Source organism: Heteronotia binoei, chromosome 10, assembly GCF_032191835.1.
Source record: "Heteronotia binoei isolate CCM8104 ecotype False Entrance Well chromosome 10, APGP_CSIRO_Hbin_v1, whole genome shotgun sequence".
NCBI lineage: Eukaryota > Metazoa > Chordata > Lepidosauria > Squamata > Gekkonidae > Heteronotia > Heteronotia binoei.
In genome coordinates this window covers 73655001-73670138 of record NC_083232.1, presented here as the reverse complement: position 1 = coordinate 73670138, position 15138 = coordinate 73655001, and the positions used below count along the sequence as shown (strand labels likewise).

At 38.5% G+C, this 15138-nt stretch overlaps 1 protein-coding gene across 1 annotated transcript in view; it reads left to right on the top strand.

The window, feature by feature from the left end:
* The window catches only part of ULK4 (unc-51 like kinase 4), a 297265-nt gene that overhangs the window by 22919 nt on the left and 259208 nt on the right, over nt 1-15138 (top strand). Inside the window, exons 15-18 of the mRNA XM_060247507.1 lie at nt 789-970; nt 2078-2124; nt 4289-4367; nt 13224-13331. Of these exons, the coding sequence (XP_060103490.1) occupies nt 789-970; nt 2078-2124; nt 4289-4367; nt 13224-13331 (416 nt within the window). The remainder of the gene's footprint in view (nt 1-788; nt 971-2077; nt 2125-4288; nt 4368-13223; nt 13332-15138) is intronic.

Sequence of the window (15138 nt, the reverse complement as noted above, 5' to 3'; positions counted from 1 at the left end):
TTCTTGCCTAAAGATAAGCATAGAAAAATAGAAGATCTTGTTTCATTATCTATTCAACAAATTAGACAGAGTACACCAGGAAAAATTACTCCTGACATCAGTATGACTTAAAGCATGCAGTTAAGCACTTAGAGTAAATTGACTTCAGCAGGATTTTTTGGATTCTTATATCTTAGTTAGATATTTAAAGTCTAATCAGTACTGTGGTATTGCTTTGGTTGCCTTGGTGACCTCACACTAATCACTTGATTTCTCTAGCTCTTTAGCAGAGTATTTTGCCCGTTTGTTCATAGATCACATAAATATTGATAAATGTAAATAACACCTGTACAGTAAGATGTAAGAAATGATTTCTTATGGTCACTCTTTTCTCAAACAATGCTTACAAGCTGATCTATGACATTAAAAATGTAAACTGTTATCTGATTTATATTGTGCTATAGTTAGGAGAGCAATGGAAACTTAATGAGCTGCTCTCCAAATGTGCAAAATTTAGACTTTCAGTAGACTGAGGTGCAATGTTATGCACACTTGTTTGGGACACACTAAACCTGATTACTTTTGATTTAATATATGTAAGCTCAGGCTGTGATACAAATCTTGCATTGTGTTTTGTATGAAGCTCTTCTAGTCAGTCAGCATTCAACAAAAATATTACATTACCTAATCATTTTGAAAATAAGTAAATATTTGCAAACTCTTTATAAAATCACTATTTGGGCTTGACAGTTGACAGCTAGAGAACACAGCATATGTTTTTTAAATTATTCTTGACATTTTCTGTGCAGCTGAGAAGCTGTTGCTGCTAAAAGAAATGGAATGGAATGACTTCCTGCAGCAACTGTGTCAGCTGATTGACTCCCAGGAGAAGACCACGGGAACAACCCGAGCTAAATTGAATTTACTTTGTTACCTCTGCACTGTTGTTGGCAATAAAGAAGTAGCAACTAAGTTTATCAAGACACAGCTGGTAAGTAATTTAGCTTGTCAAGAGCCGGTAAGATTGGCACAACGCTAATGTGGCAAAAGTCAGATGCCGCTTGCAATGATGCTGTTTACTTCTGTTCTCTCCCCCCCCCCCCTTTCTTTTAAACCTTCTAACAGTGCAGGCCTAAGGAGAGATGCACCCTTCGAAGTCCACTGAAGTCATTTGGCTTAGCAGGGTGTAACTCTCATTAAAATTGTACTGTAAGAGCACAAAAGCAACTGATGTGTCATCAGAACTGAGAGGGGAAATACTCTACTTCTGGATAAAACGTTATACTCACTAACTGGATGTAGTTATTTTTGCTTATTTTGAGTGCTTGATTGAAGAATGGAAGTGTAATAATGTGCTTTATTTAAGAATGCATTCTCTCATTCTAGGGCAGTATATATATTCTAGCACACACATAGAACCTTGCGTATTTGAATTGTACAGTTCTATGGCGGAAGCATAAGCAAAAGAATGATCTTTTTAAGTCTTCTTCCAGTATGGAATAAGATGCTCATTGCTTGAAAACCTGTGCAGTGATAAAGTAAAACTGACTTTGCTTTTTGATTTGTCTTTGTCTTGTGAAATACAAGCATTTGCAAATTGGTGCTTCTGTATGCTAGAATCAACAGTTTCCATTTCCTAAATAAACAACTAGATCCTGTTACACTGTGTCTTGTTTAGTTGTGTACATTATGACTGTCTCGTCAATCTATACTCTCTTTTTTCAGCATAACCTTCATTGGTATCACCAGAACTTCTTCTAAATGGTGCTCTGGAACTTAGAAACTTGAAATTACACTATTTATTAAAATTAACTTTGCTGATTAAATTACATAAAGGGTCCTATAAACCATTTATAAAACCAGATTTCCAAAAGCATTCCTGAAATTCAATCAGATTGGTCTAAATTTTCTTAGGCAATATATTACATAATAGAGGTGGAAAGGTGAAGATTAGAATCCATGAATGATAGCCTGTCATTTCTTGCCAGGACCTTGTGGCCCTTCAAATAAAACTATAATGATGTTATTTTTTCCAGATGTTTTAATTTCTTGTTCATTTATTATCATGACTAATTTGATATCTTTTTATACTTCCTAGTTCATAGTGCTAATTCAGCAGTTGCGGATAGCTCCAAACTGGGATATGTAAGTATTGCAGTTGATGGTGCAAATATGGCATGATCCACGGAGGCTTCATGTACACTTGTACAAAATACTGGATAAGGAGCACAAGTGCGCCTTTTCAGTCTTGATGGTTCTGTGGTCTCTGCAGATGAGAGGGAGCTGCCAGGTTACCATTGAGAGTGTAGAATAAGGTGCTTCTTGCTTGAGAACCATGCAGCAAGAAATTTATGTAAACTGGTTGGTAGCTATGGGTTCTCTACGGGCACATCTTCATATTGATGTGGCTTCCTGGCAAGAACTTGGTATCCAACTGAAGGTAGTAGTCTGGCAGTACCATCTTAGCACCTATTTGCCTATCAAGGGCAGGATTATGGCCATTATTTTAGAGGTTATTCAAAATTTCAGAAGGTGGCTGTGAATATTATACCAGTCCTAGAAAGTTTTGCCAGTTTTTATTGTGAAATGAATATAAGTTACTTGTTTGGTTTGATGCGATTATTAATCCTGCCAAAGGGAATGGAAGTTTTGGAAGCAAAATGTAGTGAGTTGCATGTTATACAGTATGCAATTTTTCATTAATGCACTTTTGGTAAGAGCTACATTATATATGGAGAGAAGCAAATCTCTGGCTGTGGGTCACTGTAGTGAAAGCCATCTCATCTTCCTTGTTGGCTCTCTCCCTGCTCAGGCTGGTCATGGAACATTCCAAAGGGAGTGTAATGAAAGAGCAAAGTATTTGGAATAATAGGGATTGGGGAGTGAAGCAGTTTGATGCAATATTGGAATTAGTAGTAGGTTAATAATAGGAAAGTAGTGATAGATTAATAATAGGAAAAAAACAAATATTTCTTTTTGCAGCATGCAACTCTTAGAATTTACCACAAGATGTGATAATGGACACAAACTTGTTCAGAATAATGTTGTGGGATGTATTATTTCAGGTTACAGATCAATGCCTGTTTACATGCTTCCCCACATAAAACAGGTCCCTGAAGTTTTCCTTCCTTCCTTCCTTCCTTCCTTCCTTCCTTCCTTCCTTCCTTCCTTCCTTCCTTCCTTCCTTCCTTCCTTCCTTCCTTCCTTCCTTCCTTCCTTCCTTCCTTCCTTCCTTCCTTCCTCCCTCCCTCCCTCCCTCCCTCCCTCCCTCCCTCCCTCCCTCCCTCCCTGCCGGCAACATGAAGCCTGAAGTTATACCCAATTTTGTGGGCAGCAATTCCATCGAAAGCTGTAGCAATCAGCTATATAGAGCCCATGTTTAGGGGCAGTATATCTCTGATGACCTGAGGCTTAAGGCAAATGACAGAGGGTGGTAACTAGCTCCTTCATGCTTCTTTGCCTCCCAGGTAGCCACTGTATTCTTGGTGTGATGTACTAAGAAATAACATTCTTTATTGGAGGGGTTGGAGTGAGTAGGAGGCATGGAAAATGAAATATATTCTCCTGCTTTGAAAAACCTGTCCACCCTGCCTGTCGTATTCATAAACCATTAATATTATTCTACTCCATTAAAATAATTTAATTCACAAATTTAAGGGTAAGATGTGTATGCATAAACAGGGGACATAAGAATACTTTACAATTCAATATTGATATGAACCTACATTTTTAAAATCTGGTCTTGCGTGCTAGGCCATTATCCTTTTCCTTCAAAAATTATTTCCCCCTCTGTTATATGCTTATTTTATAATCATAAACAGAGAAAACAAACCAGATATTTTATTGCAATAATGCCCTCTTCTGGGTGCTTTAGGAAATAGTTTTAACTCACCTTTTAAAATTTTGAATTAAGGGTTAAACCATATGTGACTATTTTGAATATGTGTGCAAACTGCAGGCAGCAGATTTTCATTAGGTATTGTATACCATTCTGGTTAGCACATACTCATTTTGTGTTTCTCTCTGAAGAATGGTGTAGGACTTCTTATGCTTACAATTCTACTGGGCATTCTTTTGCTTTTGGGGTGGAGATTTGCAAATATATGGCTTTCATAAAACTGTTTTAAAAATAAATTTTAAAATAAATACAATAAATTTATAGTTTTGTAAATTCAGCTGTTTATTATTTATAGCCTGCCTTTCTCATTGAGATTCAAGATGTAAAAACAGTGTAAAAAGAAAAAGATATCAGACATTATGTATCTTAAACAATGCAGAAAACAATGTTAATAAATGCATTGTGTTGCAGACGTGCCAAAGCAGCCCGAGTGATTGGTTTACTGGCATCACATACATCTGAACTTAAAGAAAGTGTTCCAGTTATAGAGGTAGTATTCCTTGCTAATCCAAGATTTACAGTCAAAATGAAATGTTTTATAGTACTAATTTAGACATCTATTTTAAAACTTAATTGGGTTATGGTGATGGCTAAATGTGTTACGTTTTTATATTCTTCAAGAAGTTCAGGGTGATATACATGTCTTCCTCTCCCCTTTTTATCCTGAAAAGATCCCTGTGAGTTTAATTAAAATGTGTCCTCTAGTGACATTTTGTCTAAGCAGGGATTTGAACCTGAGTCATCCTACGTCCAATGCTCTGTCAAAATACCATATAGTTACAACAGCACAGCTTGGCTTCCCCAAGATTTCCTAGGCAAAGCAGAAGCAAATAGTCTTGCATTACCAATCTGTCAGATATTTAAAATTAGATGTAGTTTGAAGACATGCCGCTCTTTAAATCTGTCTTTTATAAAGTCTAAAAAGGAGTAATGCATCTTTATAGCGGCACAAAATCAAAAGGAATTTAAATTCAGAGTTTAGTAATAATTTTTTCTCTCTATTGTGATATAATGGAGATTAAAAGCTAGAAAATGGCATAGATACCCAGGAGAATCCTTATATTTTGGGATGCTCTAGATTTTGTCCTTGGTTGAGCCATCTAAAGTTAATTTTTGACTGAATGATTTTATAATGCTTGTCTCATTCTTTAAAGATGACAAAGGTGCTGAGATGCAGGACTAAACACAAATAATGTTCTAAAGAAGGGGATGAAAAATCTAATACCACTGTTTGTTTAGAACATAATTTCTATCATATTTAATAAAGATGGTGTGGATGATGATCAAATGTTCTAAAAGTTGATTACCAGCTCAACAGTAAACGTGAATTAATGTGGGTCAGACTCAGGGCTTTTTTCCTGAAAAATGAGGTGCCAGAACTCTCAAGAGGGAAATGAAGGTGAAACACATGGGTGCCTCTCATTAACTTTTGAACATTTTTTGAGAATTTTGTTTCCACAAAGAGGTTCCAGAACTCTGTTCCACTGTGGTCCCCCAGAAAAAAAGCCTGATCAAACTGATTTCAGGAAAGAACACAAGATAGAACCAGTGGTCCATCTAGTACAGCATCCAGACAGTGGCCATCCATTGCAGACAGTGGCCAAAAATTTTCTCTGAAGGTACAACACCTGATCATAGATGCCGAGGCATTCCCCTGATGTTGGTTTCTGGCACTAGTATTTAGAGGTTTACTGCCTCTGAACATGGAGGTTCCTTAAGGCACCATGGCGAGTAGACACTGATAGAACCCAGGGCCTTTAGCAAGCCTTATCTCTACCCAGGCCCTTTGGCAAGCCTTGTCTCTTCTCAGGCCCTATGGCAAGCCTTTCCAGACACCTAGTCTTTTCTCAATTGGGTAAAAGCTTTCTCTGAGAAGTGGGTGTGACTGTTTCAACACCAAGGACTTTTCCTGTTTGCGTCTCCTTTTATTTAACTACCATCTCTCTTGAGGTAATCAGCAGAATTCACTCTCTAGCAGCAGTTTCCCCCAAAACTGGCTGCTGTTTCACAGATCTGCTTTCTAGATCTGAAGGCTCTGGCTGACCCTCTCAACTAAATCTTTCACTGCTTCTTCTTTTTTAATTCCTCACAAATTCTAAGCTGTCTGATATCACAGCTTTTAGTCATGTGATCTAGCAGCTCAATTGATTCCTTGCTACTTAGCTAAAAATCTTGCAATCCATCACACCTGCCTATAGAGTTTATACTGAGAAATAACTGTATCCCATAGATTTTCCCCATTCCACCATGTTCCTGAGATGCCCACTATATAAAAATTGTCATTTAGCACCGAGCACTCCACCTCCCCCATTTTAGCTCAGAGACTTCTAGCATTGGCATATAGATGCCTATAATATGTTTCCCTCTCCAGCAACCCTAGTCTCCCTTGTCCCTTCTGTCTTCACATAAGGCCCTCCTATCCCCACTTCCAAGTTCCTGTTAGTATTACCTTGAGTGCTTACACAATTGTCTCTTTAGACTGACTTGTCCCAAATCAGAGGCTCTCCAGATCCTGTTGACTCCTCCCCTCCAGGATTTCGTTGAAAACTGCTCTGTCACCTTTTTGATATTAAGTGCCAGCAGTCTGATTCCCTTTCAGTTCAAGTGAAACTCATCTGTTGTATATGTTTGGCTTGTCCCAGGACGCTCTCCAGTGCTTAACAAACCTCAGTCGTTCCTCCTGGCATTGCTTTCTCATCCATACATTGATCCCTGATCTGTACCTGTCTACCTGGCTCCACACATGGAACTAGTAGCAATTCTGAGCATGCTGCCTTTGAGGTCCCAGCCTTTAACTTTGCCCAATAACCTGAATTTTTCCTCCAGGAACAAATGATTTTATTTCCCAATTTTATTGTTGCCAACATGCACCATGACTGCTGACTTTCAAAGCACTTTCCCAACCTGTCTAGGCATGCAATGTTCACAATTTTAATACTAGACAGGCAAGTCACCATGTATTCAAAACACATGGTTTTGTTCTCTCCCTCTATATCTTTAATAATTGAATCATCCACTACCAAAAGCCCACCCAAGAAATGTCTTAAGAACTTAAAAAGAAACATCCAGCTGCTTGTGCCCATATTTAAGGCTAGAAAAAGCATCCCCAATAGCCCTTCCAGGAAAAGAGCAGCACACTCCTATGGCAACTATATACTTGTGTAGTCTTTCTTCTACTCAAATTTTTTATTATAGACTCATTACAATTACTACCTGTTCCAACAGGTAGGTGTATCATAATAACAAATCAAAAACAACACAACTTAAAAAAGTCTCATATGTTACTATTCCACACCACTTAATATATATATATATATATATATATGCCTATTTATATTTTCTATTTTTTTATAGCAGAGGAATAATTAAGCTTAACAATGCTGCTTTCCCTAACAGATTTTTAGAAAACTTAATAGCACAAGCATTCAATATAACTTCTTATTTTCCTTCTTCTTCTATATCTTGATTATTCCTTCCACTCTCAAAAAAAATCCATAAAGAGTAAATTCTAAATATATATATCTCAGTCCCTGGAGACCTTAAAATTAAGGTCAAGAAGAAAAAAAAACACAAGAACCTCTTCTTTCTTCACCTGGGCTGAATTAAACAAGGAGGGATATTACCCAGGTGCTCTCACCAGCTGACCCCACCCAGCCTTTAATTCTGAAAGAAAAAACAATACATATAAATTATAAGTTTCTTCAGCTTTTCCCTTTTCTTGTTGCTTCAGTGTCTTTTAAATAGAGTCCATACTTTCTTCCAGATTGACATGAACTTCCTCAATACACGCACGGGTTGTCCTTGGAGGAACAAGAGGAGAGCATTCCTTTCTCTTATTAACTCTTGACGTAGGGGAGGAGGCAATTAATTTAGAGAGTAGTATCTCACCCGAAGCTGCGTCATAAGCTGTAAACGAAGTGGAGCCTTTTTGGACACATAGTTTGCCTGATTGTAGCCATTTATATTTAATTTTTAAGTCCCGCAATTTGGCAGTTGTGTCCTTAAGGTCTCTTCTGATTCTTAAAAATTCAGGAGGAAGATCCGGAAAGACCTGAATCTTTAACCCCTGGTACTCCAAGCCTCCCCTGTCCCTCGCCTCTGCAAAGACTCTTTGTCTCATTCTATAATCCGTGAACTGCACCACAATATCTCTGGTATAAGACGAATTGTCTTCACATACCTTTCCAACACGATATGCTTTCTGAATGAGTGGGAGAGTTTCGGCTTCCAGGTGGGTTATTTCAGCAAGCCAATTTGCCATGAATATATATAAGTCCATTTCAGCTTCCACATCCGATTTAAAGCCTCTAAATTTTAAGCACAGCTCCCGGCTCCGAAAGTCCATTATTAAAACTCGTTCCCTCGTCCATGCATCTGAAGTCGTCTCTTGAGCTTTTTTTAACGCTTGTAGTGCGGTCTGGTTTGCCTGTTTACAAGAATTCTCTAATTCATCCAGACGTTGACACACTGGTTGAAGCATAGAAGTTATATCCTCTCGTAATTCTTGTCTTAATTTAGACATAGCTTGAGACAATAAATTCACAGTGAGAGGGCTATCTTCAGTTTCTGGTTCCTCATCTCTCGCCAACCTTGCTTGGGAGGTGGAAGGCTGTTCCAAGAAATTAGTTAAAAGCTGAAAGCTTTTTTCCTTCTGCTTGGTTTTTTTCCCCCCTTTCGGAGGCATCTTTCAAAAGTTCAAAAAATATAATTAAAGGGGTGAAAAAAGATATAACTTTGGAGACAGCTGGGAGAGCGTTAGGCAAAAGCTCCTGGCCGGATATTGGTCAGAGCCACTCCCCCCGTAGTCTTTCTTAATGTAGGTCAAGAGAGCATGCACAGCCACTCTAGCATTGCATTTCTTCTGAAGATGTGTGCAGCTTGGGGCTTATCCAAGAATTGACTTTTGGCTTCAAAGAACTGGGAACCTAATTTTGTCAAAGGCTGTTTAGGCCCTTAGTTCATAATTACTAAGAACATAAGAGAAGCCATGTTGGATCAGGCCAACAGCCCATCCAGTCCAACACTCCATCACACAGTGGCCAAAAAACCAGACACCATCAGGAGGTCCAGTAGTGGGGCCAGGACACTAGGAACCATCCCACAGTTGCCCCCTGCAAGCCCCAGACAGAGTTCCATCTATACCTTGTGGCTAATAGCTATGGATGGACCTCTGCTCCATATCCAATCCCCTCTTGAAGCCATTTATGCTTTTAGCTGCCACCACTTCCTGTGGCAGTGAATTCAATGTTTATGCTTGTGAAGTCCATGTGCTAATCAGTCTTTGGGTGAAGAAATACTTCCATTTATCCTTTCTAACCCAACTGCTCAGCAATTTCTTTGAGTTGTTTAATAGCATTTGGAAAGGTCAGTGTACTATTACACAAGCTTCCACCAGAGGTCACTTGGACATAAACATTAAGTACTGAGTTTTTAGCTCTTGAGGATCTGGCTGTCTGTAGACTAGGCAGGCTTAAATACTATATATAATACTTAGGCTTCCTATCACATCAGATTAGTGAAACCTAAGTATTATATATAATATTTAAGCCTGCCTAATCTGTTTACTTTAGAACCAGAGTACGGTGGAGAGCACATGATGCTGCAACCTTGTATGAGGGTTAGAGTAGTGCCTGGTGAAGGGATTCCTTTTTGGAATTCTGTGTTAAAACATCTTGAGTTCTGTGATTCAGGATATAATTGCAATAAATAATTGATTGCTGTATATTATACATTTTCCAAATAATGTTGCTATACTTTATTGCTGAAGTGGCCATTAGGACTATTTGATTTCTCTTATACTTGAAATGGAATTAGTTTTTAAATGAACATCCAGCTCACACACTGCCCTGGTGCATAGATTTTATAGAAAACAATTTGCATCAATAAGGTGCTAGAATGTCCAGTGTGGAATCAGAGCCTATTTGCATCGGTGCCTGTCTGTCCCAAAAAATGGGTGGATGGCCTTCATGAGAAGAATCTATACAAATAGATTCCACTTGTGAACTACCCCATATTTTTGCATAAGAGCCTTCTTGCTCACTGAATATCTGCTGAGTCAACAGTGGGAAAGTGCCTGTGAGCAGGAACCTTAGACTTATGCCCCATCTTTTATAAATACCTGCATTCTGGGTTGTGCAAAAATGACAGTTTATTTTTTATGTTTGTATTCTGCCTTTCCATTAATAGGCTTGAACTGGCTAGTAATAATTAGAGCAATATCACTATGAAATAGAAACCTGAAGGTTGGCATTCCCTCAATGTGTTTAGTTATTTATTTAGAATATTCCTAGGTCACCTCAGAGCCCAGTTTGAGGCAGTTCACTATTAAAAACCACAGTATTCATGCACAAGCCATTAAACATAAGCAGCATAAAAACTATTCATAAAACAGAATTAGATCATTAAACAACTAATAAAATAAAACCCCTAGTTAAAAGCTTGAGTAAAAAGATTTATTTACTATTATCATTTGTTGGTAATAGATAAGTGGTTGCAGCAGGGATGCAAAATCTAGTGCTGTGTTTTGGTTAATCTGGATTATGCACACAAACACACATAAAACTGCTTAAAAACCTGAGTCTGACAGTTCATCTATCAAGGTCAGTTCTGCCTACTCTGACTGGCAGCAGCTTTCTTGGGCCTCAGGCAGAGGTCATTTACACCATGTGCTACCTTCCCAAATTAGATGCTCTTCCACTGAGCCAAGGCCCATTCCCAATCTGGATTTTCTTTAATATACTTTAATGCAAACATATTCCAGGTTTGTTTGTTTTTTTAAAAAAATAACGATTTCCCATATTTCCAGCCCATTTCTGAGACATTATGATGGACTCAGCCAAGTCTGGCCTCTTTTTTCATAACTGCCAATCCTCTCTCCACCTGGTCTCCTTTTCAGGAAAGAAAGCCAACAACAGCCCTTGGAACACTTGGAGGGAGGGGGAAGAACAGAGGGAGAAAAAGCCATTTAACAGAGGTTTGAGAAAGAACATTTAGAGGTTTCTTGGGCAGGCAGAAGAGCCCCGTGGCGCAGAGTGTTAAAGTTGCAGTACTGCAATCCTAAGTTCTGCTCATGACCTGAGTTCGATCCCCAGTGGAAGCTGGGTTTTCAGGTAGCCGGCTTGAGGTTGACTCAGCCTTCCATCCTTCCGAGGTCGGTAAAATGAGGACCCAGCTTGCTGGGGGAAAAGCATAGATGACTGGGGAAGGCAATGGCAAACCACCCCGTAAAAAGTCTGCAGTGAAAACATTGTGAAAGCAACGTCACCCCAGAGTCGGAAACGACTGGTGTTTGCACAGGGGACCTTTCCTTTCCTTTCCTAGGCAGGTTAGCAATCTTGCTGTGTGTTCAAGCCACTTCAGGGGAAAGTGGATTGTTTAGTCTGGTGGCCTAATATGGCATGCACTGGTTAATGGTTCTCATGCATAGTCTTTCAAGGTTGTTTGAAGGCTGCAGGGAAAGCAGACTGTCGTACAGTACATCTGGGGCCTGTGATCCCTGCCTGGCCCTGGGGAGGCTGCGCGGCTGGCCAATGATCCTCGCTGGCCAGCCAGGCCCCAGAGAGGCTGCTACATGGCTTCGTTCAGCCCAGCAATCCCCGAGGGCCACACCAAGTGACCTTGAGGCCCACATACGGCCCTCGGGATGGAGGTTCCCCACCCCTGGTTTAGAGACTTAACCAGTCTTTTGTCATTCCTTCTTCTCATGCATACTGTGATTGATACATTTTAGAAAACTTCATCTTTTTGAGAAAATGATAGAACTTCTTCAATCATAATTGTACTTCTTAAATCATTAATGCATGCTTCTTGAAATCCTCATCTGTATATTTGTATGTTGAAAAACTCAGGATCAAATCAATTAAGCAGCTCTCCGGTTCTCTTGTATTACTTGTCATATATAGCTAAAGCTGGAACTTGCCTTTGTATGATTCAGTCAGCTGGAAAATTAAACTTAAAAGCCAACCCATGAAAAAAATAGTTTTCTGCACCTTACATGTTTTAATTTTGACTTGAATGTCTAGAAAATACCCATCTTTATTGCAAAGCTGTTGAAAATATTATGGAACACAATGACTAACAAGGAAAAAATATCTGGCCACTATTAAAACTGCCTTAATTTATGGTGTCTTTCTTAATACTACTGAACAATGCTCTGCTGATAATTATTACTACAAAGATAGCAAATTATATTCACGCCTACATGGGGCACTCCTTGCGTCTAAGATAAAGTCTGACTGTTGAAATGTTGTTCATTTACGTTAATTATTTGCTAGCTTACAAATTTTTTCTTTTGTCTTTCTGTCACTTGCTTCCTTAACCTATGCCAGTTCTCCAGCTGCTGTCAATGTGGATGGAGAGGCTGCAGTGGGTTTGGGATAGAGTGTCAAAATCCAAGTAGACAGTAGCTATATTTTAAAGGGTAATGGGAACCTGAACTTGCAACATAGCCAGTTCGCCTTTCATATTAGAGGCATATGTTTACATGAAAATATTTCGCCCTTAATCCTTGCTTTTTTCCTAACTAAAAAGTCCCAGATTCTCTAGCCTTCCCTCACGTGGAAAATTAAAAAAAAAAAAATCCATATCAGGGATTTTAAATGAAAATAAAATGGCCAGTATAAACAATTGAAAATAAAATGGGGAAATGATAGCAACACAAATCTTTATCTTGCCAATCTACAGCGCAGCTATGTTTGGAATATTGTGTAGTTATGTTCCCTTCAAGCTGAAAAAAGAATGGCTTATAGATGGAAAAAAAGCCTAAAATGGCACCCAAAGATAATCAAGGAGTTGGAACACTTTCTCTAAAGGAAAGACAAACTAAAGTTTAGAAGATGACTAAGGGGGAAATAAATGTGATACCAACAGTTCGGAAAAACTTTACAAAAAATTCCACAAGAGTTAAATTGAAGGTTTCTAATTAAATTAATAAGTAATACATTCATATTAGAGGAAATGAGTACTTGTTTGGAAAAGCATAATTTAGGTACTCACTGTCATGAAACATTGTGGTGGCCATGGGCTTATATAGCTTTAAAATAATAAATTCATTAGAGTAAGCTTATCAATAACTGTTAGCCATGAGAACAATTAGGTATAAATACAGTATACCTCTGAATGCTGGCTTTTGCTAAAAGATGGGGAAAGGCTTTTGCTTTTGGCTTCCTGGAAAGCTTCTTGGACACGATAATCCTTTGGTCAGAAGGGCTTATTTTATTCATCAATTAATGGCAACTCTTTGGCAGGTTTTGATGGGGAAAATGTATTTTGTTTTCTTTTTATTTGAGTGACTGACATTCTGTCCAGTGGTGCACCTTACTCCTCCTAATATATTTTTTCTCTCTAGGCTGTCACTCTGTTAACTGAACTGATCAGAGAAAACTTTAGGAATAGTAAACTGAAACAGTGCCTTTTACCTAGCCTTGGAGAATTGCTCTATCTTGTGGCCAGCCAGGTAAGACAAATAGAATCTAATTTCTCTAATTACACATGGGTAAATAAACAAAAAAGATGAGCATCTTAAAAAGATGTTCTTAGGATTCTTATATTCTTGGCTGTGTCATTTGCAATATATATCGTTTTCATTATAAAGGGCATAAACAAAAAGTGCTACCTTATAGTATTAAGTAAGACTTTGTTGTAGGGTCATATTTTTGTTAGCCAAGAGATCTGATGGACAAGCAGCACTAGGAGATGGCATGTTAATCCTTCTCATACTCAAATCATTTTTCCAATGTATGTTCCCCTCTCAGCTATCCCATGGGAGGAAGCTTTATGGGTTGAATTGTATTACTCTCTTCTGCTGATTGAGGAGACCATTAGGTAACTGTGAAGGAGCTCACTTGAGGAACTTCATCATTTGGGGATTCTTCTGGAGTATGACTTTTCAATAGGAGAGAGCAGTGTAAACAAACCATATGTTCCCCAGTAAAGCTAATAACTATTTTTATTAACCCCATTCCCCCACATTTTTCTCAGTCACCAGAATGTTTCCTTCTTGCTTTTCCACCCCCTGACTGTGTTAAAAGACATGTGATTACAGATATCCTTTATATTATATAGTTTGGCCTGTGAACATTGTGAAAGTTAGTGGGTAATGATAATAAATAGTTAGGTTTGAAAAGTCTTTCCTGTACTTTTTTATCCCCTTATTACCCAATCTGATGAGAGGGAAGTCCCTATGGCATATTTCTTAGGGTTTTTTTTTTTTTTTAAATGACTTTAACTGATGAAATCCCGTTGCATAAAGGGGTAATACAGACTTGTTTATTGGCCCCATTCTTATTGAATATCAGGAGTGTCAAAAGTTCATCTCATGGGCCAGAACCAGCCCACCCAAGGCTTTAATCTGCCTTGTCTTTTCCAGCTGCAGCAGGAAGCAAAGCTGCAAGAAAAATGTGGTATGGATTTTCCATTAAGGTCTCTGTGCTCAAATAGATAAAGCCCAGAGACCTTAATGAAAAAATCCATTCCTCGTTTTCCTTGCAACTTTGTGCTTCAGTGTGTTTCAGTGGAGTGGAGATTGTTTTACTTTTCAGCATTCTTATATAGACTGCTGAAGCTCATGCTTCTTGGAGTTGTGTCCTTGCAAACCTTGCAAAGGGTTGATGCTTTCAGCCAGCTTGTCTCTGCTGAAAGTGACATAGTGAGTATTCTAACCTGGGAACCTATTACACTGGAGAGCCATTGACAATCTGAGTAGACCCCCAGGGGGGTGGGGAGAAGCTTGCAATGCCATTTCATTGTGTTCCCAGGCTCAGAACATTTTGTATTTTTAATTTCTGCTGTAATCCTTGTGCTTTTTCTTGATGTTTTATTTTTTAAAATTGCATTGCCAAATCCCACTATTCCTCCACCTTTCCAAAATATTGCAAGAGTTTTAACTATGTTTGTATTTTAAGTTGAAAACAATATATTTAATTGTATTTGTCTGTGTCCTTTATAAAATTTATATTTCTGCTACCTCACATTACATTTTATGACACACATGGTCCAGTCCCACAAAATCCCATTTGTGTCAGATCCGGCCCTCCTAGCAACTGAGTTTGACACCCCTGACCTAAATAATTTGTCCCCTCATCTGCTAGTTACATAAACCATACACCAGCACTGGTGGGACAGAAATTGCCACTGTTGCTGTGGGGAGAAAGGTGTGATATAAATAAATTAATAAATATAGCTGAAGGTAGGGGAGATAAAATTTAGGATGGGGACGACAGATAAAAGTTAGGTTGGTTTGTGGGTGGGAAGAGGAGAGTGAA